Consider the following 27,895-nt stretch of genomic DNA (forward strand, 5'->3'; position numbering starts at 1 on the left):
CTAGTGATGGTGAGATGAAGCCTCATGAGGCATTGAACCGTTTGGCCAAATTGCTTCAACGATCCCCACACTTCATGAGGCTTCATGTGAACATGTCACCACCTACTGGTGGACAGCAGAACTACAGTTGGTAATAAAATCTGTGATTTTTTTTGCAATTGTTTTTCTTTTTTTCCCCTTTTAATTTCCCTTGAAATTGTTAATGGTTGGTGTGTATAATAAAATCTTTTGTAAGTTTTTTTTTTGTGTAAAATTTCCTAGAACACTCATTTAAGGTGAACCGTTTTTCTGCCATTTTAGTGAAATAAACTTTTTTTTTTTTTTTTAATCAGGTTGGAAGTTGTGTTCAACCAATCTTTTGACTAAACCGACCTAATTTACCCAATCTATATTTTTACTTGGGCAAAACAATGCAAATTAGTCTCATCAGCCAAAATAATTAAGTTTAATCGCAACTTTCAAAAGAGAAAGATTGGTCTTGAACTGTCAACCTCAAGAGTGAGAGCCTGTCTCTTACAGACAACGCCACTCATGTTGACAGTGACTCACTTGGGAGAAAATCCTACTTAATACTAACGTGTTAACACTGACTTTGTTCGGTGGTTTGCTCAAATTTTGATTATTACATTGTTTATTCAAACCAAATTAGCTTTAAGCAACTACATTGGTTGGAAAAACAACCAATTTATTATTAGAATCAATCCAAACTTTATCCAGCTGACAGCAGCTCTCCTCCAAACTCCCACATCTTGACTGAATACTGAGGCTGTTTAGATGCCTGTCAAAATTCTTATCCACCTGTTCCTGTTCCTTTAAATAAGGCTCAGTCCCAGCTATCAGGGCCAGATCATTAAGATTACTGATGTGATGTTGAGATCATAGCTCATGTTTTAGTTCATGTTCTCATTCTTGGAGGCCAGCGGATGAGAAGTTTTTATTGTTTCGTAGAGTTCCTGATCATATCATGTCTCTTATCCACTGAGTGTGCGCTGTTCCTGTCTTGGTTCAATGGAGGGAGGGAGTTTTAGTGTACCATGTTTACCTGCTATCCTGCCTTGTTTTGCCTCTCAACTACTGAGCTTGCCTGTTCCCATCTTCACTCTGGACGGTGCCCGCCACATCTCATTGGCAGTCCATTGGCTGGATCCTGCCTCGCTCTAAGGAGATGGACTGAACTGTTAAACCAGGTTAGTGACTCGCATTGATAATCATCTTCCGTTAGATTATCGAGTTCAATTACCTTTTTCTTCCTCAACCAGAGCGGCTCCCTTCTCCCTCTGTCTGTTTCAACTGGATGCTGGATCCAATGTTCTGAGCTAATTACAGTTCTGAGGATTACAGCCTTGACTCTTCAGCTGGAAGCTGAAATATTATTAGATATTACTTGTTAGTAAAATCAAAGACATGTACTTGATTCAAGTACTGAAAGAAAACCTCCACAGTAATGAAAACTAGTAAAGAGAAATGATGGAAGTGGCTTTTTTCATCTTGCCATTAAATGCTTTCCATTTGTTGCTATAGCAACCACCTCGCTGGAACATATTTAACATTTCCAACTCCAAACTACATAATAGTTGAGCACAAAGATTCTTATTGATTCATATTTTACGTCTGACATATTGTGGTATGGAGTGATCTTTCAATAAGGACATTGTTTTATGCAGAATCTGTAGGGGGAGAACTTTAGGTGATAGACACGAGGCCTTTCCAGCTTAAAGACTTAAAGCTAATCCCCAAAGATTAATTATCAAAATAGCAGTTAAAACATTTGAAATGCAAGTTGCTATAATGCCAATAAAGATTTTTTTATTATTTCATTTTAGATAGACTTCTTATCAAAGCAAAAAATAAAACATTAAAAAAAATCCTATGAAACTGATTCTGCTTTTACAATTTGTTATCTTTGAAAGGTCAAAAACAAACTTCCTGGTTGGATAACAAGAATTTTACATTTAATATATTTTTTGGTCTAACTGAAAGCCATGAATGAAGAAGTCTTTTCAGCAGCTCTGGAGACCGAAGGCCTTTTGAATTGGATGCCAGAGGTCCAAGTATGTTCATAGAGATAAATCACAGTAAAGTCAGCTACAGCTAGATCAGATGTATTAAATGTCAGGTAAACACATTGAGGGAGGATAATAAAACAGCAAATGCAAAGATTGCACTTAGTGCTGTTAGTGCATTCCATTTCCATGAGGAATTTATTGGATAGGAGTCAACAGATTGATGCTACTGTAGCCTCTTAAAGACACCAAATTGGGCGATCCTTTTAAAAGCTGGATTACGTGTGACTCCTGCACTGGAAAGCAGTGACAGCTGAATGCTAACAGCTCTTTGTTACTCATCGTTCAGCTGAACAGCCACAGTTTGCAGACTGCCTGGTGTTAGTTTTGTGTGACATTGCCATAAACCTGAGTTAACAAATAGCTGAGCTGCTTTCTCAGGCTGGTATAAACAGTAGATTGTTTATTCAAAGAGAGGAAATCCCTGGAGAGGAAGAAAACGAAGATATGAACCAAGCAGACTCTGACAGCTTACTGTGCACGGCTCATTGCTGAGTAGCAATGTCTGCTTTTTTTTCTTCTATGCAGTAGTCTGTAGCAAGGTGACCTTTCAGGTACAGACGCACACCTGCAATTTTATACCTGACCTGAGCAGGCTGTCTGGAGGCTGTAATAAGCAGCCGAGTGGAACCGAGTTCCTCCACCTTCACCTTCAAGCTCCGTGTCACAAAGAAAGCACTCAATCTTTTCTCTATGAGCTTTAGGTTCACATTTTATTTGGCCGAAAGGGTTTGTGAGGATGGTGGAGGGGAAACCCTATCGATACGGGCTGATAGTGGCCGGACTTTCTGTGCTGGCCATGGGCCTCTTCATCATGATACAGGAGCGGCCGCACGTCTATGTTACAATGAGCGTCCTTGGTCTCGTCATGGTGTGTGCTGGGACAGTGTGGAGCCTCTGCCAGTGCTATCCCAAGGTACGCTCAGATTCTGACATGCAGGATGTTGGAGAAGAAGGTTTCCTAAAAAGAAGTCGTGTGTTTGTTAGGTCATTGTGACGCCTGTGAGTCAGAAGGAAAGCCCGGTGGATTTAGTTTGCTCTTCACTTGAAACCAGAGATGAAAGGTACCGTCTAACACACAAGAACACACTTACACAGAGCCATGCCGGTTATTTAGGTCTGGCTGATTTCCTGAGGGCCGTCTGCCAATCTCGCACCGCTGAGTGTCCATCATGTAGTCTGAGCACGGTGACGGCAGCAGAGCCTCAGGGGAGGGGATAGTGAGTCTGTTACGAAGCCTGATAATATTTTAGGAGCAGTCCCATTTAAAACAAACAGAAGTAAAAATCTATCTGAAGTTGTTTTTGTTTTCTAAATTACAGTGAGACTTGGATTAAAAATTAAGAAATAACTAAAATGAATGAAATCAAGAATTGTCTATTAGCACTTTAGCTGCTATTATTCCTAAAAAAGTAGTTATTAGTTTAGTTGATAAACTTTGAAAATTACAAAATGGACAATTTATTAATATAATGATCCCTCCTCCTCCTCCTCATGCTGCCAAACCAGCTTATGCTGCAAGTCAGCAATCCCCGAGCTGATTCCTAAAGCGTTCACTAGAACAGAAATTACACCAATAAAGCGGAAATAAACTGGCTTTTTAACTTTCTAACATTTAGAGTTTGGAGGTTTTGTGTATTGTTATAATAAAGAAATAAGTGATGCAAATGTTAAGTTTACCTAAAGATTAATTCAAAAAGGAACAAAAATATATATATTTTTTAAATATTTAATCTCTTACTTAAATCAAACGTATTACGATGTCTCCCCCCTTTATCTCAAATTTTTGATTTGAACATAATTTGGTTTCTTTTATTTTTCTCAATTGGAGCAAATTTAGAGATTAGAAGAGATGAGGTGGAAATCCAGGGAGGAAAACCTTTAGGGTAGATGGGAATTTCAACTTACCGTAACAGAAAATTAAACCTCTTGATTTGATCAGAGTCCTGTTGTGTCACCGTGCGATGAAGAGGATCTAGTTTGGTTAAGAGAGAGAGACCCTGACCGCTTCATTCCCAGCTCTGCTGGCAGGGAAATCTCAGCACAACCGTAGCAGCTGAAGGACGTTCTGCAGAGAATTAGTGCTTTGTCCAAAGTTATTGGATAGTTTCTCACCTTGGATCTCTCCTAAGCCTAATTAATCAAATGTAGGAGAAAAGAAAAATTAAAATGAAGCAAAAAATAGGAAGAAATGAAAAAAGACTTTGCAAGAAAATTACACGTAAGGAAAGACATATGGTGGGATATGACTGGAACCGAAAACTTAAAGGCTTGGTAGATCCGACTGGGCGTCTTCTGGCTTCTGTGTTTTTCAGTCTGTCTCGGATGGTAGAAATAATCATCAGAGTGTCATGATGCAGTGCTCACTCTGCCAGCGGAAACATTTACCACATTAGCATGTTGCTTGCCTTGGAGAAACGCTTTCAAAAAACATCTGTCTAGAAACATTGGTCTGACTAAAACTAAAGACACTTCATGCTGAGAGGAGGAAAACAGAACCTTTATTAAAAACCTCGGTGAGTCTAAAAAAGCAGAAAAAGATGCTTGACAGGCTTTTAACCAAGTCATTTAGTTTAACAGTTTAAGGGTCCAAAACAGTGCACACTATTACAACTTTAGGAGAATATCTGACAGGTTGAGTGGACGTTTTTGAAGGGACTGAAGCTGAAGTGGCGTCTCGCAAGATTGAATTGACCAAAAATGGCAACAGAAGCAAAAATCCAAAAACATAAATCCTCAGAATCCACAAAAATACAGAAAAACCAGGAAAACTCACTGGAAGGGGATGAAATGACAACAAACCAGCAACAGTGACTGAGCAGGAGGTGTATATATGGGAGAGAGAAAAAAGAGCAGGCTAATCAGCAGATTGGGAGCAGGTGTGAACAGAGGAGACTAGAAGGGAAAAGGAGACTGAAACACGAGGGCAACAGAGGGGAAACAAGAAATACCTAAGAACTCAAATACCATCAAAATAACAAGAATAACACAAAATGGAAATAAAACCAATGAAAACTCAAAGATACAGAACAGAACCATGAAAACATCTGAGTGATATGATGATGGTTTCAGCTCCATCTCGATAAATCCTTCTGCACAGGCCGTGATGGAAGCAGCTCTATGTGCAAAAGTTCCGATTTTCGAGCAGATTTTATCTTCGTACAGTAGACACTCATTCCATCCTCTTCTAATTTATGCTAGAAAGCTGTTTTCAAGAGCAGAGTGAGCGGAAGGGAAGAGATAGCGCTCTGACATTTGTGACCGAGGAGGATGAATTAGTTGGTAACTCGGGAGCAGAGGACTGTTAAGAATCTCTTGATTAAAGCGCCGGAGCCAGAAACGCCACTCTCACACGTCTCCTGCCTGAGTGGCTGTAATTACTGGGGTGTCTGATAAAGACATGCCTGCTCAGCAACGCTCCTCCTCACAGTTAAAAAAAGAAAAGTAAGAAAATTGGGACACTGTGATGAAACTGGACTTCTATTTCTGTCCCTCCCTTCTTTTTACCCCCCCACTACTGCTGCTGGCTTGGATTCCAGGCAGGCTGAGCTTCGGTCGGATTCCTGCGGTCAGAGAGAGAGCAGTGGGCCACATCTGAAGAGCCAGTGTCACAGCTGTCCCACTCTGCATCTGGTCTGAAGGAGAGAGTCGCCGTGATCCCAGCAAGCTTCCCAGCTGAGGACTGGAGGGATACCAGTTAAAGCTGTTCAGTAAATGACAGCATCAGTGCAACATGATACAACTCTAGTGCCGTTATTGAAAGTAGAAAATCATTTGTGAACTGGTGCTGCTGGGAAAGATGAATAAAGTTGAACATGTTTTATTCAATAGTCCCAGAAGGTGGTGCTGTTTACTATGAAAAATGTAAAAAGATTTTAATTCCTGTTGAAAAACTGCTGCACATCTAATTTATCAGCAATAAAATCTTTACCTGATTACCTGCAGAGACCCTGTAGGTCCATCTACACCCTGAACCGGGCAAACTGTTATTCATTAGCTATAGCTGCTTTAATTATTAGTCTTGAGGAACAGCTTTGCAGCTGCAGTTCTTTGAATTGTTTTTTTTTTTATTTTTTTGCAGCAGACTCCTTGACGTATCAAATAAAGCAGGTCCTGTGATTCCCTGGTGGCAAAATACAAAATGAAAAGTATCTTTGTTTTCTTTCTATGGGAGATTTTACCCTGTGCAGCATGTTTATCATATGATACTTATTCTGTGCTGTCCATAAAATCCCACTGATCCACTGAGACATGAAGTCTCTGCAGAAAACATGAGTCTCAGGTTTGGATTAATCAGACAGCTGGAAGCCAAAGCTGCCTGAAGGGGAATGTGGATAAGAGGCTGTAGGTTATCTCTTTAAGGCTTATGTCATTTACTTGGTAAAATTCAATATCATACCAAAACGCTAAACTAGATTGGAGCAGCTGGAAAGGAAGACATCATTTAAGCTCAAACTTCAGATCCTCAGCTAAATGAAAGGCTGTACAGGAGGATCTCATCAGGAGTCTGATTGGGAACGTTACAGAAACCTGCAGGAATCCCTCCAGCGAGCTGTGGATGTTTCTCCCAGTGGGATACGTTCGTCCATCCTGCTTATGTCCTGAGCTATCTCTATAGTTCTGCTGCTATAGGCTTAGACTGCTGGAGGACATAGGGATCCCTTTTTCATCATTCTGCTTCATTCTATCTCTATTCCCCCACTCTGCAGAATCTGTTAGTTCAATCTCTAACGTTCTGCTCTCTCTGCTTTTTCTCATAGTAGCTTCATCTGGTCTGTTCCTGTTTGGCTGTGACTCCATCCTGGAGAGAAATATCAGCTGTGCTGCTGCCATCAACACCTTTGTTTCTAGATGTTGGAGCTTGGCCTGTTTTCCAGTGTAGTCCTGTTTCTCTGACTGTGACTAACTGGATGTGCTCTCTTCATCCTCTGACATGGGACCTGGCTCGGAGCTCGTCTGCCTGGCTGTGTGTTTCCTGGACGGGGCCGCCTGTGGAGCTGGTTGACAGTTGCCTTTTGTATCTATGCTTCTTTTTCTATGTCTGCTTCTGTCTCCTTGAACCCCAGTGGGCCTCAGCAGATGGCCGCTCACACTGAGCCTGGTTCTGCTGGAGGTTTCTTCCTGTTCAAAGGGAGTTTCTCCTCTCCACTGTCGCTACAAGCATGCTTAGTGTGAGGGATTGCTGAAGATTCAATGAGTCGATGCAATCAGCTGGTTTTCCTTAGATAGAAAACTTTGGATCAATCTGACTGGATGATCTGGTGAACTGGAAAGTGACCTGAGATGACATGATGTGAATTGGAGCTATAGAAATAAACTGAATAGAATTATGTTCCCACATCAGCTGAGATTAATCTTTGATTGAGCTTCCCATGGATGACGTATCTCCCCACCCCGTCTATAAGGCCCACTTTCACCACAGAAATCTCTCAGCTGCTTTTGACCAAGATCTCAGTCTTTTAGTTAGGATTCAAATGACCAATGAATGAAGGAGACTGTTGAAGATTTAGGGCTTTGCTTTTTGACTAAGATTCTTTATTAAAACATAGTGAAGCAGTTTTTGTATTACTACGGAATAAGCCCTAAACTATTACCCATCACCTGCTCAAGAGCTTCTCATAAGATGAGAGGATGCTTGAACTTCTCCAGTTGTGGCAGAAAATCGCACCAACCTGGAGGAAGCAGTCCACTTTTTTCCAGATGAAACTAATGTCTAGACTTAGAGGAGCTTTGCAGCTAATGGTCCACATGAAGGCAGAAGATTAGAGCTTTAACACACCAACATAAGCGGTAACTCCTCATAAATCAGGCATTTGACCTTGCTATTCCCAGAAAACCAATCTTTGCACCCAGAATCCTCCTAGTACCACCTGAGAAAATTATTTGAGGGCATGGTTGTAAAGCTTCCACAGATTCACAAAACACTGTCAGATATCATGGTGGAGCAGGTAAAGGGTAAAGATCTAGTTTGAGCTCAGTCAGTCAGTTGGAGCATCTGTTCTCGTCACCGAAGGGTAAATGAGCCAGAAAGGTTGAGAAGTATGATCCTTTAGTTGCTGGATCAAACTATTTTTACAGAACTTTTCAGATCCTCTATGTTAAATAGAAGAGATGTTTCAGGTATGACAACAAGAGGGACATATTTAATTGTGAAGATGAAGGCTTTTGTCTTTGGCGATTAAAACTTGAAGATAAAAAAAAACCCTGATATGTTTATGAATCTCATGGTCTTTTTTCTGTGTTAATGCTTTTCTCCCAAAAGCAGCGCCACAATAACATTTACCTAAATGAGTGGAGAGTTTCATTAATGTCTTCTAAACACTAATTTCTGAGGTTTTATTCACAGTATTAAACTCAAATCTGCCTTTTGTGGAAAGATGAACGCTTTGTTGGGGACTTTGAAGATCTAAACATGTGAACCCTGCATCCGGTTCTGCTGGGGAATTTCTTAGCTTAAGCTAATTCTGAATGGAGGAAGATACTTTTTTTACGTCCTGCTCCAGATTGTTCATTGGTTTAGACTTTAATTGGGTCAATCTAATACAATAATGTAGTTTGATCTAAACCTTTCCTTCCAATCTGTAAATGTATGCTTAGTGTCATCATGCTGGTTACAGTGCTAAGCCTGTTGCAACCTTTAAGTTATTTTAGGTTAATCTGGTTTTTAGCATCATTCATTTACTCATCATCTTTCTCCCCTTGCTGCATAAAAAGCGTCTCCACAGTATCATGCTGCCTCCATGATGTTTTATGCAATGACATGTTCCAGGTGACATGCAGTGTCAGCTTTCCATCATTATATGTTGCATGCACAGGCAGGGGATGATCGCCCCCCCACCTTGTGGCCCAATTGTTGAAAAATATGTGCTAAACTACCATCTATGGAACCAAATCGGGGCTAAAGTGTCTCTTTGCGAGCCAAAGTGCATCCTAAGGTGCTCTGTTTGGAGTCAAAACACAGCATATACAGCCTTATCCATGTGCACAAGAAGTTGCATCTTAGCAGCGGGGGGATTTAGCATTAGGCAATACTCGGCAGGTGCCTAGGGCCCCAAGTTCCTGGGGGCCCCATTAAACTCTGCTTCCATGTATGGATAATACAACTATTCCTTATTTGTGCACATTAATTATATTTTTCATAAAAATCCTTTGGCTAAAATGCCATCAGAACGCTGATAATATTAAGTGTGTCTCAGCCCCCCCCCCTTCAGTGTCCACCATATTGGATCAGTCCATTTGCTGCACATGTTCAGAAAGGTCCAAACAGACAGCAGCAAACCATTTGAAAACAAACCATGCAAAGAGCAGTGTTGCCAACTTAGCGCTTTAGTCGCTATATTTAGCCACTTTTCAGACCCCTCTAGCACTTTGATTTCTAAAAAGCTCCTAGCGCCAAATCTAGAGACTTTTTTCTGCTACTGGAGACTTTGGAGACAACATCTAAAAGCAGCGAACTCTGCTCTCCAGAGCGAGTAGATTGGTAACCCCGCCTCCTGCTCTCCTCTATCTTGTCTGCTGTCATGATTCATGCAGCTATTATTTCATCCAAATGAAAAATGGAGAACAGAGAAGCAGATCATGGCTTGTCTACAGTGAAAAGAAGGACTGGGTTATTTACTTTGGCCTTTTTGGAAACACAGGAAGGAGCAATCAGCTAAGTGAGCTTAGTGCTTGGAAAAAATCTTTCATTCCTTTAGAGACAGCATGAAAAGTCAGCTGAGTACAAAACATAGAGAGGAAAACAAGAAGAAAAGGGACAAGAAGAGAGGGACACAACCTAGAACAGATAATGGATGTCTATTCTATTAACATTTCTCTATCTGTAGAATGGGGCTGTTTGATGTGTTGTCTCCTCAGTTCAGAGGGCCCCCTGCCTGTCTTTGCCTAGGACCCCACATTTCCTAAATCCGCCCCTGCATTTTAGTCTCATCTGATTAAAGGGTTAAATCATATATTTCAAACTTCCTTCTTCCATAAATGGTAGACTGAATAGTTTCCACACTGCCAGTTGTTCACTAATGTTGCACTAACTTGTATTTAGGGTTATAAGAGTAAAGGAGGGGCTATAAACATTTGCACAATATAATTCTAAGATTGTTTTTTGAGGAAAAAAATGAAACCAACATTTCGTTTCTCTTTCACTTCACATATGAAGGTTTGTGTTTATTTATCCCAAACTCATCAGAGGAAAGTTTACCACCTGTTCCACACTAAGAACAGCTACAAGCTCTAAACATCTAAAAAATACACAATTCTACTTTTAAAAGCTGTAATATGATAAAATGTCCAAAGTTCTGCTGTGAGTTGATCAGCAGCAGCAGCAGCATCAGAGGTTCCCTGAGGGAAGTTTTCCTCTGATTGACATGCAATCATCCGGCAGAGCGTGAAACATGACTCCTCCACAGAAAGAGCTGCTTTAACGGAGACAATCATTCGATACTAAAGCGGTGGCGTGAGCCGCGGAAACGTCACCAGTCCCCGCCTTAAATAATAACAATCAATTCTTGGATTTTTTCTGCTCCTTGTAAATCAGAGCAGATGGTCTGAGGCTGATTCAGGCTGTGGCACGCGGGACCCGCAGCAGCTGGAGACACAAAAACCCCAAACATCTGTAGAAGTCAGACTGGATGAAAAACTCTCATTAGTTCTTTATTTTAATATTTATCCGGAGTTAAAATAAAAAAATCCCAGATGCGTAAAATGTGTCCCATTTCTGGATGGATCGGCTGTGCGCTGTGCTTGTGCGCATCTTTGGTCGTATGCGCGCAGGATCACACGGAGGAAGACGACATGATCCTGGAGATGATCCTCGATGACGGACTGCAGGCTGAGGCTGGAGACGCGCCAAGCGCACAGTTCTTCAAGTGCAACAAGGTAAGGAGCGCTCAAAACTGCAGGGCTTTAAACTCCCCCTATGACGCAGAGGTCAGGCACATCTGATGATTAAAAACAGCAGATGCATGTTAACATCTTCCAGTTATCATTTCTATTCGCATCCTGAGAAGCAGGTCAGCTGTTTACCATCTGCTGTATGTTTCCTCCGCTGCCCTGCAGGCGGCTTGGCGGATCCCCGGTCAGTATGTGGTCGTCCTGCACCGAGGGACGCACGAGTCTCAGGTCCAGAGGACCATCAGGAGGCTGCGAGCCAGAGCAGCCAGAGGAGGCTTCCCTTTGGAGATCCTGCACACCTACTCTGGAGTTTTGCAAGGCTTCCTGGTCAAAATGAGCCATGACGCACTTAACCTGGTAAATGCTCAACCTTACAGCAATAACCATAAAAAAGAAAAGAGATTCTAGATATTGAAACAGTCTTAGAAGTCAAAGTTCTGCGTGTCAATGAGACTATATGATGGCACTTAGTGGAGTCATCACAATAAACAATAGAAGTGATTTACAAGAAGTAAGAATAAAAATAAGATTTCTTAAGTGTTATTTCAGATGGTCTGACATGAGGGGTAATGAACACTGTGGCCATTTTACTCCCCAAAGGCAAAATAACTAAAAGCAAAATTAAACCAGGAGGTGAAATGTTTGGAATATCAAACAGCAAACTGAAAGGGAGAACTGATGTGTTTCTGCGTAAAACTTCAACAGATGATGAAAAATAGGCTTGAAACTGAGGGATCCTTACAGCAGGAATATTACCTTCTCCCTTCAGAGGCAGTAATGCAAGTTTCAGAGAAAAAGACTCACTTAGACTAAGACCACTTTTAGTACAATTTCGTTTAGTACATCTTTCCAAACAGTAAATTAAAGGAATAGTACACCCAAAACATGATTAGCCTTCATTTTCTACTCACCCCCATGCTGAGCAACACTCTGGAGTACTTTTTTGATATCTCAAATGCATCTGGAGATCTGGGAGGCTTCTTGCTGTCTGCTGACATTCAAATAATGGAGGTCTATGGTGCCCGAGGCAGAAAGGTCCATAAAAGTCCACAAAAAACGTGTCAATATTCCTCCATACTGCTCATCCAATGTATTCCAAGTGTCCTGAGTGGGTAGCGTCCATAATTTACTCGAAACGAAGTCATTTAGAATGTTTTTAGAGCATAAACAGAATAGTGTATAGGATTTCCTAAAAGCGCGTTCACGACGCTACGGAAACCGCGGCAGACCAAACCAGATGAAAGTGCGCATTCAGCTCGGCAAAGAACTCATGCTCTTCCTCAACACTGAAGTCCTCAGACATTTTTCTTTCGTTGTTTCTTTCTTTGCACAGGTAAACAGCACATTTCTTCTTCTACGCTTGCATTATCGGCAGAGCAGACGCTGAATGCGCACTTTCGTCTGGTTTGGTCTGCCGGCTTCCGTAGCGTCGTGAGCGCGCGTGTGCGCACTTTCAGGAAATCCTATACACTACTGTTTATGCTCTAAAAACATTCTAAATGACTTTGTTTCGAGTAAATTTTGGACGCTACCCACTCAGGACACTTGGAATACATTGGACGAGCAGTATGGAGGAATATTGACACGTTTTTTGTGGACTTTAATGGACCTTTCTGTCTCGGGCGCCATAGACCTCCATTATTTGAAAGTCAGCAGACAGCAAGAAGCCTCCCAGATCTCCAGATGCATTTGAGATATCAAAAAAGTACTCCAGAGTGTCGTTCAGCATGGGGGTGAGTAGAAAATGAAGGCTAATCATGTTTTGGGTGTACTATTCCTTTAAGATTTCTTAAAGTGATCAAATGTAAACAGTGTTGGGAGAAAAAACATGGTGCAAAAAAACACATTGATATGGAAGTTCAGAGCAATAAATATAAATGGTGTAAATATGCAGTATTTGTGGTTTGGTGTTATCAGCGTGATGCAGAGTCTGTGACGTGATTTAGAGTTTATCGAACAGTTCAGCGGTCTGATGGCGGTGGGGAAGAAGCTGCTGGACCTGCATTAAATGCTTCAGAGCCTCTATATATATATATATATATATATATATATATATATATATATATATATATATATATATATATATAATGTAATATAAATTTCAAGAAAAAACAAACAAAAAAAATGCAATAATATACACAAGTCATAGGGGATTCATATTTAAATGTCAAATCATTCTGGCTTGTATATAAATAAATGTATATAAAATAAATAAATGTATATAAATGTACTCTTTATCAGACCATATTGTCCCAAAAGTTAGAAAATTTTATTATCTAAAACAAAATCCTATCTGAAAATCTTTTTTTTGTTCCTTATCTTCTGCAGGCCAGTTAGTTCTACGTCAGCCTGAACACCTAAATTCAGCCAATCATATATCAACGGTCATCTGTCAATCAAATGTTTTCAATCATAGCATCTTGATTCATATGTCGCAGCTAATATACGCAACGGTTGAAACCAGAATCCTTTCCTTTCCCATTGAGTTGCGTCCCAGTGTTCACGGGGATGGACGTCTGTGTCTTCGGCAGGCGTAGAGCTAACAGAACTGGCAGCGTTGCGAGGCAAGGGCTCAAACATGTACGGCTGGAAGCCTTCTACACCAAACCAAGCTTCTGCCGCCCTGGCGTCCTCTTCCACAACATCTTTGTCCCCGCTTTCCTCCTCTAAATAAAAAATGGATGACGGAGGAGACTCATCCACGACCTCCGACACTAAACTCTCCTCCTCTTGCATGTTTCCGCACCAATTTAGTGCTACTTGGTCCCAATGGAATTTCCCATTGGGAACCTACTAGCACTAAGTTGCTAACTGGTTAGCAAGATGCTTTCGACAAACCGGCTACAACCAAAAAGCTTGTGAACCTTCCACCACAACAATCCCGCCCCCTCGATAATTGACCAATCACATTCACTTTATTCACTCGTGTAAAGTCGTGACCCGCTCGGGAGAATTCAGGAATGCAACATGTTACTCTGGTCTTCCTCAATCCTCCATCTGTTCTTTAAAACCTCTGCCTCCTGGCTGCAAAGTTATCCATGAGAACACAATAGCAAATCTAATGGCCACATGAGTCACATTCACAGCTAAACTGCAGTTCCAGTGGGGGTCATCTGTGCGTTAAGGGGGTCTGGAAAGTTTTCCATCCGTAGCTAACGAGCTTCAATCACTATCAATGAATGAATGAATAGGAATTTATTTTGGACAACTTTTCAGACAATTTGACAAAAAACAATAAACAAATCAACCAAATACACACAAAAGAGACTAGTTAACATCAACCAAATCAAAAAAAACATTTTCCTGACTAACTACATTCACCTGATCATAAATAGAAACAAAGCCCTGAACCAAATAAACCTGTTGGTATAAACAGACAGAGAAATGACCTCCATTAACTATCAGAGAACTTTATCTCTAAGAAGTTTACACTGATCCTCGTCTCTGCAACAAACTGACCCCCAGAAGCAGAACATTAAAAAATTACAAATTTATCATGGATTTATGTGTTTTTGTTTCTACAACTAAAAAAAATCCTTTATATGCAAAGAGTGAAAAAAATAAAAATAATACAAAGCTTTTTTTACTTGCTCTGGGGGCCCCTATAGTTGCTCCAGGGCCCTAAGCAGCAGTTTGCTTTGCGTGGCCCTGCTCTTGGACATGGCTGCAGGGCAACCCTGCAAGGACAAGCAATTATAGATGGATGAACATTTCCTCGATAGAAAATATATAAAAATGTTTGTGCCTCTTGTTTCTCAGTATTGATCATCGCGGATGGAGCATAAGTACCTTTAATGGGCTCCATGTAAGCTTTTTTAGTGTTTTAGCATAAAATTAATTTTATGGTTTATGTCCTGCTTGCCTGTTTTTTTTTTTTATAAATCTGTTAACATCTGATTGAAGAAACGTGACTTGATTTGTTATCTTGACCTTATTGTTGTTGTGTCCTTGTCAGGCTGTGAAGCTTCCTCATGTCCATTACATAGAGGAAGACTCATCCATCTTTGCTCAGAGCGCCCCATGGAACCTGCAGCGATTACTGCGGCCGCATGCTGGCATCTCTGTAAATGGGACCTACCTGCCTCCAAGTGAGTCTGCATTGTTTCCACTAAATAAACTTATCATCATTCAGAGAAAAACAGCCCCCCAGCACCCCCCCCCCCCCCCCCCCCCCCCGAATACTATTATTGGCTGCTCTGCTGCTTAAACCGGGGATTTGAAGAAACCTCTTCTGATTGCTCTTATAACACTTTCTTTAGGTCTTACTTGTCCTGAAAATGTAATAACCAGACTTTCAGAAATGCCTTCGACTTAATCCGATTAAAATTACACAGACATCCCTTGGCATTTCTTATTACCATGGCAACCCTGGACCTCAGATGACCACAGATGACAGGTATTTTATCTGAGCCTATAATGCAGCACAGTGCATCTCACAGCAAAGCCCAGCTTCTATTTCACACGTCAGCCACAGCTCTGCTCAGTAGGTAAGCAACTTGGATTGTTACAAACGAAACGAAAAAACAGCTTTAAAACCTCGTTTTTAAAGATATTTTAGCTTTAAAACTGTAAATCTGTACGTCTCCTGTTCTAACAGTTTTTACAACTGAACAAAACCAGCATACATCCAGTGGATATTAAAAGAATACAGGATTTAGTCAGGTCTCCGTTAAAAAAAAGCCAAATCCACTAATATGTTTGAATTTTAACACTTACAACGAAAATGTATGTTTTTTTATAACCTCAATTCTATTCAGTTTATTTCTATAGCACCACATATATCATCTCAAGGCACTTTCCAGTTCACCAGATCATCCAGTCAGATTGATTCAAAGTTTTCTATCTAAGGAAAACTAGCTGATTGCATCGACTCATTGACTCTTCAGCAATCCCTCACACTAAGCATGCTTGTAGCGACAGTGGAGAGGAAAAACTCCCTTTGAACAGGAAGAAACCTCCAACAGAACCAGGCTCAGTGTGAGCGGCCATCTGCTGAGGCCCACTGGGGTTCAAGGAGACAGAAGCAGACATAGAAAAACAAGCATAGATACAAAAGGCAGCTGTAAAAGGCGGCCCCATCCATGAAACACACAGTGAGGCAGACGAGCCAGCAGAGACGAGCCACATCCAGCTAGTCACAATCAGAGAAACAGGACTTCACTGAAAAACAGCCTGAGACTAATACTTTGTTAAAGCTGTAGATTTGATATCAGCATCTGTTTTCTCAACTCTCAAAAAATTCTTAAAGCCCCTTTAAATCTCTGTGGGGCTTATAAAAGCCTTTCTGACCAGATTTCTACTTATATTCAGCGGTGGACGAAGTAAACAACATTAAAACATGAGTAAAAGTAGTGATGCTCATAGTCAAATATTACTAGAGTTAAAGTATTGAAGAATTCACTTTTAAAATTACTAAAGTATTTAAAAGTACGTGTATTTAAAAGTATTCATCAGTGCATTTCTGTATAATTTTCAGATTAATTTTAAAGAACTTTGTGACTTTCAGAAACCACCTGATGTTTTGTTTCACAGAACAGCTCTGCTACCAATTCACCACCTGCAAAGAACTTTGTGTTAAAAATACCACAATAATATAAGGAAAGATATTTTGATCTTTATTTAACATTAAAATACAATTCTCTTCACTCTCACTATAGAATAGAAGATTTAAGTTTGAATCTATTACAGCAAATAAACAATAACTCTGCTTTGAGGATGGATCCTACTGAACAACTCAGCCACATGGCAACAACTAACGCCTTGATCAGATTTATAATCTACAAATAATATCAGCTCTGAGTGTTCCACATCTGTGGAATGGACCCACAGGGAAATGTTTCATCCAATATGGACCAGGAAGCTCTTTACCACAGCTGCACAAACGCAATCAACCAAAAACACTTTCAGAAGCGGCCGGTCTGCATCTGGACTGAAAAACTTCAGGATAAACCACCTCAGCAGAGGACTTTATTCAATCCTCCAATCAAAAACCCAACTGCTGATCTCCAATGGAGGGTTTCACACAGCACCATCGCCGCAAACTGGGTTTTATCGGTTATTAATCGGGGTGTTTTGGGCATTTTAATTTGTGTGTTTAGTCTTTTTGGACGGTTTTTACAAAAATCTTTTTATAGGAGGAGTTTGCCAGAATAGGAAAAATAAGCCAAAGGCCCGACTTTGAAAATGTTTTATTCAGTGAAGCAAAGATGGCTGCAGGTAGCAGTGGGTAGCACTGCTAGATGCAGTAAGAAGATCTGGGTTTGAGTCCCAGCCCGGGGTATTTCTGCATGGAGTCTGCATGTTCTCCCTGAGCATGCATGGGTTCTTTCTGGGTACTCCAGCTTCCTCCTACAGTCTAAAAACATGACTGTTAGGTTAATTGGCTTCTCTAAATCCTCCTTAGGTGTGAGTGTGTGGATGGTTGTTTGTCCTGTTTGTCTCTGTGTTGCCCTGCGATGGACTGTATTTTATTTTTATCTATTTATTTATTTGAATAGGGACAAAGCAAATGAATGAACATCAGTATAAAAACAAATGTAAATATGCCGGATTATAGCTACAAAGCTAGTTTCCATCCGTAGTCCCTAGGCAGGCAAATACATAAGAAAGAACATATAATATACAATATAAGCATCACAAGGAAATGTTCAGAGTTTAGTGGTTACATGACTGGTTTGTTTTCATCTGTAGTTTGAGTTGAGCTCTAAAGCTGATCAGTGTAGGGCTCTCCCGTATGTGCAGAGGAAGACTGTTCCAGATGTTAGAGGCTCTCACAGAGAGAGTGTTCTGACCAAAAGTTGTTCTTCTGTGAGGAACCTCACAGTCTCCTTTGGAGGAGGCCCTGCTTCTCAGGCCACTTCAAGTCTTAGGTTTGAACTGAGTAGACACAGGAGGCGGGGCTAGTCCATGTAGCGCTTTATAAATGAAGCATACATACTTAAAATCTATACAATTTTCAAAATTTAAAAGATTGTACTTGTTCAAAATATTACATACATTGAAAGAATTAGGAGACCTGTCCATGGTGGACCCCGCCTCTCACCGTAGATAGCTGATGAAAATGTATGGAAATGGAAGAAGCAAAGATCATCAATTATTCTATTGTTTGAATTGTGTAAATAAAGTGTTCCTAAAATCCATAAAATCTCTTAAATCACTGTTGCATCATATTTTCTCCACTTGGTGATGACCTTCACATGGTTCATCCAATGCATTTGTCTTTGATACTCTCCTCCTACTGATGGCTTTTGTCAGTAATATCAGTCAGACGTTGTTTAAGGACTTTATTTCTCGTTACCGAAGAGAAGCCTGTCAGTCCTTATTTAGGGATTTAATTTAGAAGAATCTAAATGATATTATGTTTAAAAACTGATTCCTGTTTAATATGAGTTTAATGTGGTGGAGATGCAGAATTATGTAACCAAATTATTTTTGTGCAGTTTTTTCTAACTAATTTGTTTAAATTTGGGTGGAAGGGTTTGAGTTGAAATCAATAAGAAAAAATAAAAATGGCTTATTTTAACAGATAGCATCTTTCTATCCTCTGTGGATTTCAATCCTCTAAGCAGCAAAGCTCTAAACTATCTGCATGCACCACTGACATAAGGCCCCCTGCCTTTTGCACATATGCTCGTCTGCAGATGATGGAGGGATGGCGGAGGTGTACCTAATGGATGGCAGTGTGCAGAGCTCCCACAGAGAGGTTGAAGGACGAGTTCTTATTACAGACTTTAACAGCGTCCCTGAAGAGGATGGAGTCAGAGTTCATAGGCAGGTTTGTTAACAGCAGCTTGATAGCAAAGCGTTCATACAGATCTCTGCCATCAGCTCAGCTTCTCGCTCTCCTTCTTACAGGCCAGCCACTGCAAAGGTCACGGCACACACTTGGCTGGCGTGGTGACCGGATCGGACTCTGGTGTCGCTCGAGGGGCCAGCTTGAACCTGGTCCGTGTGCTCAACTGTCAGGGTAAAGGATCAGTCTCCGGAGGTCTATCAGGTAGGACAAGATTGTTCACATAAAATAAGATCTAATTTGAAATAAAAAACCGCCTGAATGTTTTCACATTGCAGCCACAGACCTCAGTATTATTGGAAATGTAGATCTCAGAACAATGAAACTAGGGCATCATTTTGATGTGGAGGGAAAATGATCATCTTTTTTGCAACTTTATAATCTGAGAAGAATAGTTTTTAAATGTTTTTTTAGTTTAATTCCTTAAAGTTGACAGCAACTGCAGGCAGAAGAATACAGCTATTCTGTGAAGCATCAGGTTTGCTAGAGATGACTGGAGGAAGATGGTGTTGCAGAGGGTGTTCTGGTGAGAGGAGACTAAAATAATCTGGTTTGCTCAGGACTATGTGCAAAGGAAAAAACAACACTGTAAATAATATCTTTTAACTCACCGTTCTAATGGTAAAACACGGTGGTGGTAGAATCATGCTTTTCTGAAGAAAGGGCAGAGAAGCTGGTCAGAGTAGACTGGAAAATGAAGCCAATTAAATTCAGGAAAATCTTAGAAGAAAACCTGTTAAATACAGCAAAAGTTTTATAACCGCTTATAGAGACATGTTAGATTAAAGAATACTTCTGTATTATTAATTATGGCTCAGTTAGAGTCTGTCCACAGCATATTAGTCTGGAAAGGAGCAGGTTGAGCCTAGTTTCAAAGGCGGGACAGACAGAGTCAGTGTAAACAGAGCCAATCAGATAGCTACGCATGTGATGCAAAAACATCCTTTAAAAGAAGAAAAGCTCCAACAGCAGCCAGAAATGTAACCATATATTTATATTGCATTATGGGCCCGCCCCCAATGTTTTGATTGGTCGGTCTGTTTTAGACCTGACAGCACTAAGCCTTACTGGACTGGCTGACACCCCATCTAACTGAGACGCCAGGAAGGTTTTATGGCTGCTTATTGATGCTCTTAATCTGAGTTATTTCATAAAGATGAATGTGGGGAAGAAAGATGATGAAGAAATGTCTAATGCTGCCTTCACACCGCGCGCGATGCGATTGAAGCAGTAGCAGCTGGTTTACATGCAAAGTCAATGGTTGATGTGCATCAAGGTGCATCAAGGTCCTGCGGCGCGTTTCAAGCAGCAGGAGCAGCGTGTCTTGACGCATCTAAGCAGCTGAAGCAGCGCTGAGGCAGCGCCTCATGAGGCGCGGGATGAGCTTCAGAGGCAGCAGCAGTGCGGGAAAAATTTTACTTTAGCTGCTGAACGCGCCACATCAACCAATCAGAGAAGCTGATCTGGGAGCTGGCAGGGAGTCAGACGCAGCACTACTGATGCAGAGCGCTATGATCACTCCTCTGAAACAGTTTATTCACGCCTATATTAACTTAAAATGTTAATTTAATGTTAATTCGGTCCGACAGCCAAATAATGTTTGAAGGCAGGATGGTAACCCTGATGAACTGACTGCATAGATGATGTTTTAATGCGTAATTTCTCATTAAAGTATATATTAAAACTACATTTTACCCACTGATCACAGCAAATATAGCAAAGCTGCAGAAGCATCAGATGCATCTGGACACACTTTACTGCTTAATAGCAGTAAATGTGCATCAAAATGAAGCAGCTGGAGCTTTTTTGCTGCACAAAGCGTATCCGGTGTTAACATAGAATAACAATGACATGCAGCTGTTTTCACAAACTATTGACTCAGATATTAGACAAGTTTGAAAAAGTTTAATTCAATTTATTTATTTCTATAGTGCCAATTCACAACAAGTCATCTCAGGTTCACCAGATCATCCAGTCAGATTGATTCAAAGTTTTCTAGTTTTCTGTCAGAGAAACAGGACTACACTGAAAAACAGGCCAAGCTCCAACATCTAGAAACAAAGGTGTTGATGGCAGCAGCACAGCTGATATTTCTCTCCAGGATGGAGTCACAGCCAAACAGGAACAGACCAGATGAAGCTACTATGAGAAAAAGCAGAGAGAGCAGAACGTTAGAGATTGAACTAACAGATTCTGCAGAGTGGGAGAATAGAGATAGAATGAAGCAGAATGATGAAAAAGGGGTCCCTCTGTCCTCCAGCAGTCTAAGCCTATAGCAGCAGAACTATAGAGATAGCTCAGGATAAGAAGTATGAATAACTTAATAAGTCGTGTAAACACTGATGCCTGCTGTTTTCTTCACTTCCTGTTCAGGGTTGGAATATATTCGGGCAACCTTACTGGCCCGCCCTGTGGATGCAGCAGTTGTCCTGCTGCCTTTCATTGGTGGCTTCAGCCGCTCATTGAACACTGCATGCAGACAGTTGGTGGCTCATGGAGCCGTTGTCATCGCCGCTGCGGGGAACTACAGAGAAGACGCTTGCCTCTATTCGCCGGCTTCAGAACCAGAGGTTGATCAGGAACATTTAAAGGCAACTTCATCAGGTTGGACATCGACTTCTAACGCTCGTCTGTCATTGCAGGTCATCACAGTTGGAGCCGTTAACTCAGCTGACCAGCTCATGTCACAAGGAGCAGGCGGCACCAACTTTGGTCCTTGCGTTGATCTGTTTGCACCTGGTGATGACATCATCAGTGCCAGCAGTGACTGCAGCACCTGCTTCACCTCACAGAGCGGTACCTCGCAGGCTGCCGCTCATGCCGCCGGTATGCCCCGTCACAAACAGCCGCAGTAACAAACACAACTGGTTTATAGTGCACTGCTTTGTCTGTCTGTGTGCAGGCAGTGATGAATGAGGTACTCAACTATAGTACTGGAGAAAAAATATAGATACAGGCTAATCTTAGGCAACTACACGTAAAAGTTGCTTTCACCAATTCACCAAGTTTAAAGAACTTCAGCAGAGAAATGCCACAAAAAAATTAGGACAGCTAATTTGATTATATGCTATATTAAAGGAAAAGTCTGGTCAGCAAGGATTGATCAATGCATCAATTTTAATACCTAAAACTAATACATTTGCAGTGATTTAATGAATTTAGCGTTAATCAGTAAAATAAGTAAAAACAATAACTTTCGTTGCGATCACTGAGTCTTGGAGCGACCGATTTTGGCCAAATATAGTAGCCCCTCCCTCCTGCCATCTTCCAGCAGTGACGTCACGGTGCGGTAAGCCTAGCGCCATTCTCCCCGCTTTACAAGCTAAATCAATGGGAACTACTAGACACATCTGCAATCAACAACAATTATTGAAGATTTCCAGAGGACTTCACCATTGAAATTCACCAGAGCTATAGTGAAACTGACAATGCCCACGTGCATGGCAGCTGGATGCTGGAATACATCGGGTAAAAGTGAAAAAAAAAAAAGAGTTATTCCACCTTTCTGATTCCTGATCCTCCACGGACGGGTTGGTCGTTGGATCGCCAACTTGAAGAGGGAGGATTTGCCATCGAACTTCTGGCCAGAGAAAAAACCCGTAATATGTAGCCAACATTTGGAAGAAGAATGTTTTCAAGATGACTTGGATAATAGCGCGTTGTGACAAACACCAGATACAGCACTGGGACTTGATCAACAGCCGATACCGCACCGTGACAATGTCACTAACCAGTAGGTGGCAGTAGTGTTCTTTGACAAACATGGATGCCTCCAGTAAAGCACATTCACATGAATGGACTGGACTGTTTCCAAGTTTGAAGACATTTCACTTCCCATCCAGGAAGGTTTTTAAACTCAGAGATAATCCAGACATTTTGAACTGAAAAAGCTTCCTGGATAAGAAGTGAAATGTCTTCAAACTTGGAAACAAAGTCCAGTGGATTCAAAAGTCCCTTTATTGTCCCACAATGAGGAAAGGTAATTGTAAAGGCGGCAAAGCAACCGACAATATGAAACGGCCACACAAGTATAGATATTAAAGGTTATATTAAAAAAAATAACAATAAAGTGAAGAAAGATTAAAACAAAAAATATAAATACTTTACAGTAATTCTATAAAGATGTTTTGAATATAAATGTAGTTAATAAAAGACGGATAAATGACCAATAAACTGTAAATAGCAGCAACAGTAAAGGTGCAAAATGACAGCAGCATTTTATTTAAACTCTACTAATGAGCCGTTTGACCCTGCTGTGCTGAAAAAGTGAGATAACTTAAACATCCAGGATACCTGCTCTTAAAGGTACAGTGGAGGATTTTTGCGAATTTTTGAAAAAGATCTGCCCTCTCCACTTAAAAAAAAAAAAAGAAATGCACATGCACAACCCTGCACCCAGTCCCAAGAGGGAACGCCTATTAAACACGTGCGAGAGCGTGCACGAGCCCATTTTTGCTCATGCACCCTGTGTTTAATAGTTGCTGTTTGCATCGATCATACTAGCTGACTTTCCGAAACAAAATTTGCAATTTTTCCACTATGTCAGACTCACCGATGGTAAGGGAAAATGGGGGCGAGCGTAGACGTATCACCAGAATGATTGACACTTAGGAGGACCACTTATTTTGATGATCCACCCAGAAAAAGAACATCCTTCACTATATCTGTAAGGATGAACTTTGACCTTTCAAGAAAGAAAAACAGCAACAGCAGATTAAAAAGCTAAGCTGAGCCTAAAGGAACGAGTAAGAGCCAGCTTCCTAGAAATGAGGAGTTAAAGTTATACGTACCCACCCCAAAAATATTCTCAGGTAAAGATACTCAAAAAAAAAATGTAATCAAGTAAATCTACTGTGTTCCTTTCCACCACTGTGTGCAGGTATTGCCGCTGTGATCCTGTCCTCCAATCAGAAGGCGTCTCCTCTGCAGGTCCTGCACACCATGTTGCATTATTCCATTAGTGACACAATAAACTTCCTGCCTCTTTCTGAAACGCATCGTCTCACTACTCCTAACCTGGTGGCAGCCATGCCTTCTGCCGACGACCCGACGCCAAGTCAGTGACTTCCTAACCTCGGCTTTGCACACGTATCACTTGTACAGGTCACTGATCCTGGAATGATTTCTTCCAAGCAGATGGCGAACTGGTCTGCCGTTCTGTGTGGTCAGAGAGGTCAGGCTCGTCCGGTGCAGACACGGCTGTGAGCCGCTGCCGCGTTGGGGAGGAACTGATGGGCTGCAGCAGCTATGCTCCTGATGGCGCTCGTGTGGGAGAAACCGTCACTGTGAGTTCTGTCAGCGACCAAACCTCCAGAAACTCAACAAGCTCCACAGGTTAAAGCTGCATCTCTGCGTTCGCAGGAGAGCAGGGGGCGCATGGAGTGCACGGCTTTCAATGGACCGGCAGGAACCGGTGTGTATGCTGTGGCCCGCTGCTGTGCCGTTAGCGGCCTGCGGTATCAGGCCCACGCTAGTCCTGAGCCAGGGCAGGACGCTCAGTGTGCAGGCCCACAGCATCACCTCACAGGTAAGCAACATGCAGGTAGTGATGCAAACACGCCGGTCAGATTACAGTTTCATTCTTTGAATTTTAAATCCTTTAATGCAAAAGACCAGGGGTCTTTAACGGGCCCCTCAACTGATGGCAATGGAGCGGGGACCCCCTAATTACATATATTGTATAAAATAGTGTTCTATCAAACTGGTCCTATAGTCACTCTATTACAGATGGAGTAATGTAACTAAAGTAATCCCTCCCTGGGATTATTAAAGTCTTTCTGATTCCTGGTTGATGGGACAGGTGTTGTGAATGAAACGGTGTCCAGCTTGAAAGAGCTCCTGTGTGTCGCTGATTGATCATGGGCGGTTCTAGACGGGGGCCTAAGGGGGCCAGTGCCCCTGTAGATCGTGCCCTGGCCCCCTGCGCTGGAACAGACATGGTTACTGATGGCTCCTTTGGATCTATTTCATTTTTTTCTTTACAAATTCTTTTTTACTGATTATTTTAAAACTATAAGGTGAGAGCTTCAGTGGAATTAAGATAGGATCCAAGTTTTCATCTGCTAAATGCTTGTTTTTCAAAAGAAATTGCTCTAAGTTTTATGGCTGAATTTATCAGTTTTTCTTGAGTTGTAATTCCGATTTTATAGAAGTCAAAAATATGTAAAACTCCTTAATTACGTATATTTACCTAATAAGACACAGAATTTTAATTAAATTAATCTCATGAAGGCAAAGCAGAAAATGGAATTTTTACATTAAAAAAATTGATAAATGTTAGAGGGAAATATGCAAGTTAGAAGTGCTTATCAGGAGTCAAACACAGTTAATTATATAAAAAGGGACAAAAAAAATATAAGATGGAAATGCCTGTTGTGCACTGGAAAAAAATCAAAATCTAGATTAGTCATTTTGTCTTAAAATAAGTGCATTTGTTCTTGGATTGAGGAGGTAAAAGAGACATTTTGCCAATGGAACAAGATAATTTACACTTAAAATAAAAAACAATTGGTTTGTCTTATTTCAAGTGCATATGATCTAAATATCTTATTTTAAAAGTAAAAGTACTCATTCCATTGGCAAACTATCTCATTTCCCTACTCAAATTAATGGCAAATACACTTAATTTAAGAAATGCTTACTTATTTCTAGATCATTTTTCCAGTGTGGGAAGCTGACCACAAACCGCTATTTTGTTTTTTGTAAATCCCTTTATTTTCCCACTATGGGGAATTTCCCTCTCTGCATTTAACCCCTCCCCTGGGGGAGCAGTTGGACGGTCAACCTTATCAGAGCACAGCACCCTGCTCTGACCACCAGGCCAACACCCCCCCATGTGTCCATTTCTTTCATTATTACAGAGTTTGCTTACGTTTAGCTCTGAAAAAGCGTTTCTGAATTAATTACAAATGCATGAGGAAATAAACTCCATTACAGGCAAATAATGATATAGAACCCAATTCTTTGTGATGAAATCCTTCTTCTCTTATTTATGCTCTACATTCACTCACCTGCTGTTTATAAGAGCCAAATGATGTGGATGTGACTTCACTCACAACCAGCCTAATCAGTCCATTATTATTTCTCCTCTTCACATGGAAACTATTAGCTTTAATGTTGATTTTACTATTCCTGCCTTAAAATAACTTTATGTAGAAAAAAACGCTGCTGACTTTGCCTTATGCTCTGCTGATCAGGCAAAGTGCCTCATTAAACGCCTCATGTAGCACTGGGCTTCCTTATGTTGCTGTTCAAACTATCATGAATCTTTGTCAGAAGGATCTAGCAGTTCACTCCATGTCAGCTTTGGGGGGAGATTCACTGCTGAAATTTGGAAAACTGGTCAAAAAGACAATTATTAGTCGGAGACTCAAAGGTAATGTCTGGAGAAAAACCACAGAAGGAACAGAGTTAGTATCAAAACTTTAAACTTTAAGGCAGACACTGTGTTAATTGGCAGATGGCCGCTCACACTGAGCCTGGTTCCGCTGGAGGTTTCTTCCTGTTCAAAGGGAGTTTTTCCTCTCCACTGTCGCTACAAGCATGCTTAGTGTGAGGGATTGCTGAAGAGTCAATGAGTCGATGCAATCAGCTGGTTTTCCTTAGATAGAAAACTTTGAATCAATCTGACTGGATGATCTGGTGAACTGGAAAGTGACCTGAGATGACATGATGTGAATTGGAGCTATAGAAATAAACTGAATAGAATTACCCAAAATCACAAGATGCTGCTAATAGATGTTCTTCATACAGAGGAGAGAAAGCAAATGCATGCAACTCTCCTCAGATTCACCTTAGCAACACATTATAAAAAAAAATTTTTTTTTCAATTGCACATTTATGCACTACTTAACGTCAGTCGCATCAAAACCCAATGAGTTGCTGCAGTGTGTTCGTTTTATGATCGTCTTTATGAGGTTGTCTTTAAGTTGCACAGAAGATGTAAAACTGTATTCAGATGTTCAGCTTAAACCACAGTGAAACAAACTCCAATATTCTTGTGTTGCAAACATAAATATATAATACATCTAAATGTAGCATGCTTTTCTATCAGCTGAACACTGCAGCTTCTAGGTCAATTATGAAACCATGGCAACAAAAACACTCCTGGGCAGCATAAATGCAGACTGTATGAAGTGTAAAGAACAGGTTTTCAAATGTCATTAAAGACCCCCCCCCCCACAATGGCTTTTAATCAGAGACTGAAATGACTTTTTAGTTAAGATGATTGCTGTGAGAACGTTGGGCTCCCGACCCTTTTAAAAAAATCCTATTAACATTTATTCCTCCTCAGGGTGCACCACATGGTCCACAACTGAGATCCTATCTGACTCCCGTCCTCATCATGGAGGCAGGAGGGGCTGCTTGGCGAAGGGCAGGGCCACTTCCCACGCAGTCTGCTGCCACGCGCCGACTCTGCAGTGCCACCTGTTGGAAGCAACGCCGTCTGACGCAGACCAGGTGTTTACCGTCACTGCAGAAATCTAACCCTCATGTCCCAGATGTCTCTTCTTACTCTCGGATGTCATGGTTTCAGATGTCCTGTCCTTCAGGTTGGACTTTGACAGACTGCAGCGCCGTCTCTCAGGACGCCGCTGTTGTTGGGTCCGTCCCTCAAGGCAACGGCTGCCGCGTCCACAACACAGGGCGAGTCGAGGCGGCTGGCGTGGCCGTCTGCTGCCGCATCGCTCCACCGGACCCCCCAGCAACAACTCCCAACTGATCACAGCCGTCTCTCTGTCATGTTCCATAAAGACTCAGAAGCACCTCTTGTAGATTAGGTCAAAACACGCTCCACGTCGTTTCGTTAACTGTTTTTAAACCATCTGAGATATACATGTTTAAAAATAAAAATACTCTTCATACTGATAATACTCAGCAACTTATGTACCTGATGTGCTGCCTGGTGGCTCGAAACGTCCTGCAGAACAAGCCCAAATCATCACCCTGCCACCGCCATGCTCAACAGCTAGGCAGCTTTTCCCAGTCGTGCAGAATCTCTCACCTCATCCGTCGACAGGATACTGATCCTGAACCGGATTCATACAGTCCCATACTTACAGTTGTTGAGCTGCAGAAGAAATGAGGACCTTATGAATCCGGCAGAGATGGTTTCCAGACGGGACGCAGCAGGATCTTGATGACGGCTCAG

At 41.3% G+C, this 27,895-nt stretch overlaps 2 protein-coding genes across 2 annotated transcripts; both read left to right on the plus strand.

Moving 5' to 3' along the window:
* The first annotated feature begins 2,663 nt into the window (after positions 1 to 2,663).
* bsnd (barttin CLCNK type accessory subunit beta) lies at positions 2,664 to 5,757 on the plus strand. The gene is made up of 3 exons (XM_038268337.1): positions 2,664 to 2,979; positions 3,051 to 3,127; positions 5,603 to 5,757. The coding sequence occupies exons 1-3, from the start codon at positions 2,803 to 2,805 to the stop codon at positions 5,700 to 5,702; spliced, it is 354 nt and encodes a 117-aa protein (XP_038124265.1). The 5' UTR covers positions 2,664 to 2,802; the 3' UTR covers positions 5,703 to 5,757.
* Positions 5,758 to 10,507: 4,750 nt separating this feature from the next.
* Positions 10,508 to 27,617, plus strand: pcsk9 (proprotein convertase subtilisin/kexin type 9). Its single transcript, XM_038268684.1, has 12 exons — positions 10,508 to 10,937; positions 11,118 to 11,309; positions 14,908 to 15,040; positions 18,593 to 18,726; positions 18,807 to 18,948; positions 21,118 to 21,314; positions 21,387 to 21,570; positions 23,624 to 23,800; positions 23,881 to 24,029; positions 24,106 to 24,271; positions 27,038 to 27,204; positions 27,281 to 27,617. The coding sequence occupies exons 1-12, from the start codon at positions 10,755 to 10,757 to the stop codon at positions 27,464 to 27,466; spliced, it is 2,010 nt and encodes a 669-aa protein (XP_038124612.1). The 5' UTR covers positions 10,508 to 10,754; the 3' UTR covers positions 27,467 to 27,617.
* The last annotated feature ends 278 nt before the right edge of the window (positions 27,618 to 27,895 follow it).

Source organism: Cyprinodon tularosa, unplaced genomic scaffold (assembly GCF_016077235.1).
Source record: "Cyprinodon tularosa strain WSP-4 unplaced genomic scaffold, ASM1607723v1 ctg119, whole genome shotgun sequence".
Classification (NCBI taxonomy): Eukaryota; Metazoa; Chordata; class Actinopteri; order Cyprinodontiformes; family Cyprinodontidae; genus Cyprinodon; species Cyprinodon tularosa.

What these genes read in the sequence shown, in the direction of transcription:
- bsnd (XM_038268337.1), top strand. Translation starts at nt 2,803, where the DNA reads ATGGTGGAGGGGAAACCCTATCGATACGGGCTGATAGTGGCCGGACTT. An exon ending in TCTGCCAGTGCTATCCCAAG is followed by an intron (nt 2,980 to 3,050) that starts GTACGCTCAGAT and finishes TGTGTTTGTTAG; the next exon opens with GTCATTGTGACGCCTGTGAG. An exon ending in CTTGAAACCAGAGATGAAAG is followed by an intron (nt 3,128 to 5,602) that starts GTACCGTCTAAC and finishes CTTGGATTCCAG; the next exon opens with GCAGGCTGAGCTTCGGTCGG.
- pcsk9 (XM_038268684.1), top strand. Translation starts at nt 10,755, where the DNA reads ATGCGTAAAATGTGTCCCATTTCTGGATGGATCGGCTGTGCGCTGTGC. An exon ending in GCCATGACGCACTTAACCTG is followed by an intron (nt 11,310 to 14,907) that starts GTAAATGCTCAA and finishes TGTCCTTGTCAG; the next exon opens with GCTGTGAAGCTTCCTCATGT. An exon ending in GTGTGGGAGAAACCGTCACT is followed by an intron (nt 24,030 to 24,105) that starts GTGAGTTCTGTC and finishes CTGCGTTCGCAG; the next exon opens with GAGAGCAGGGGGCGCATGGA.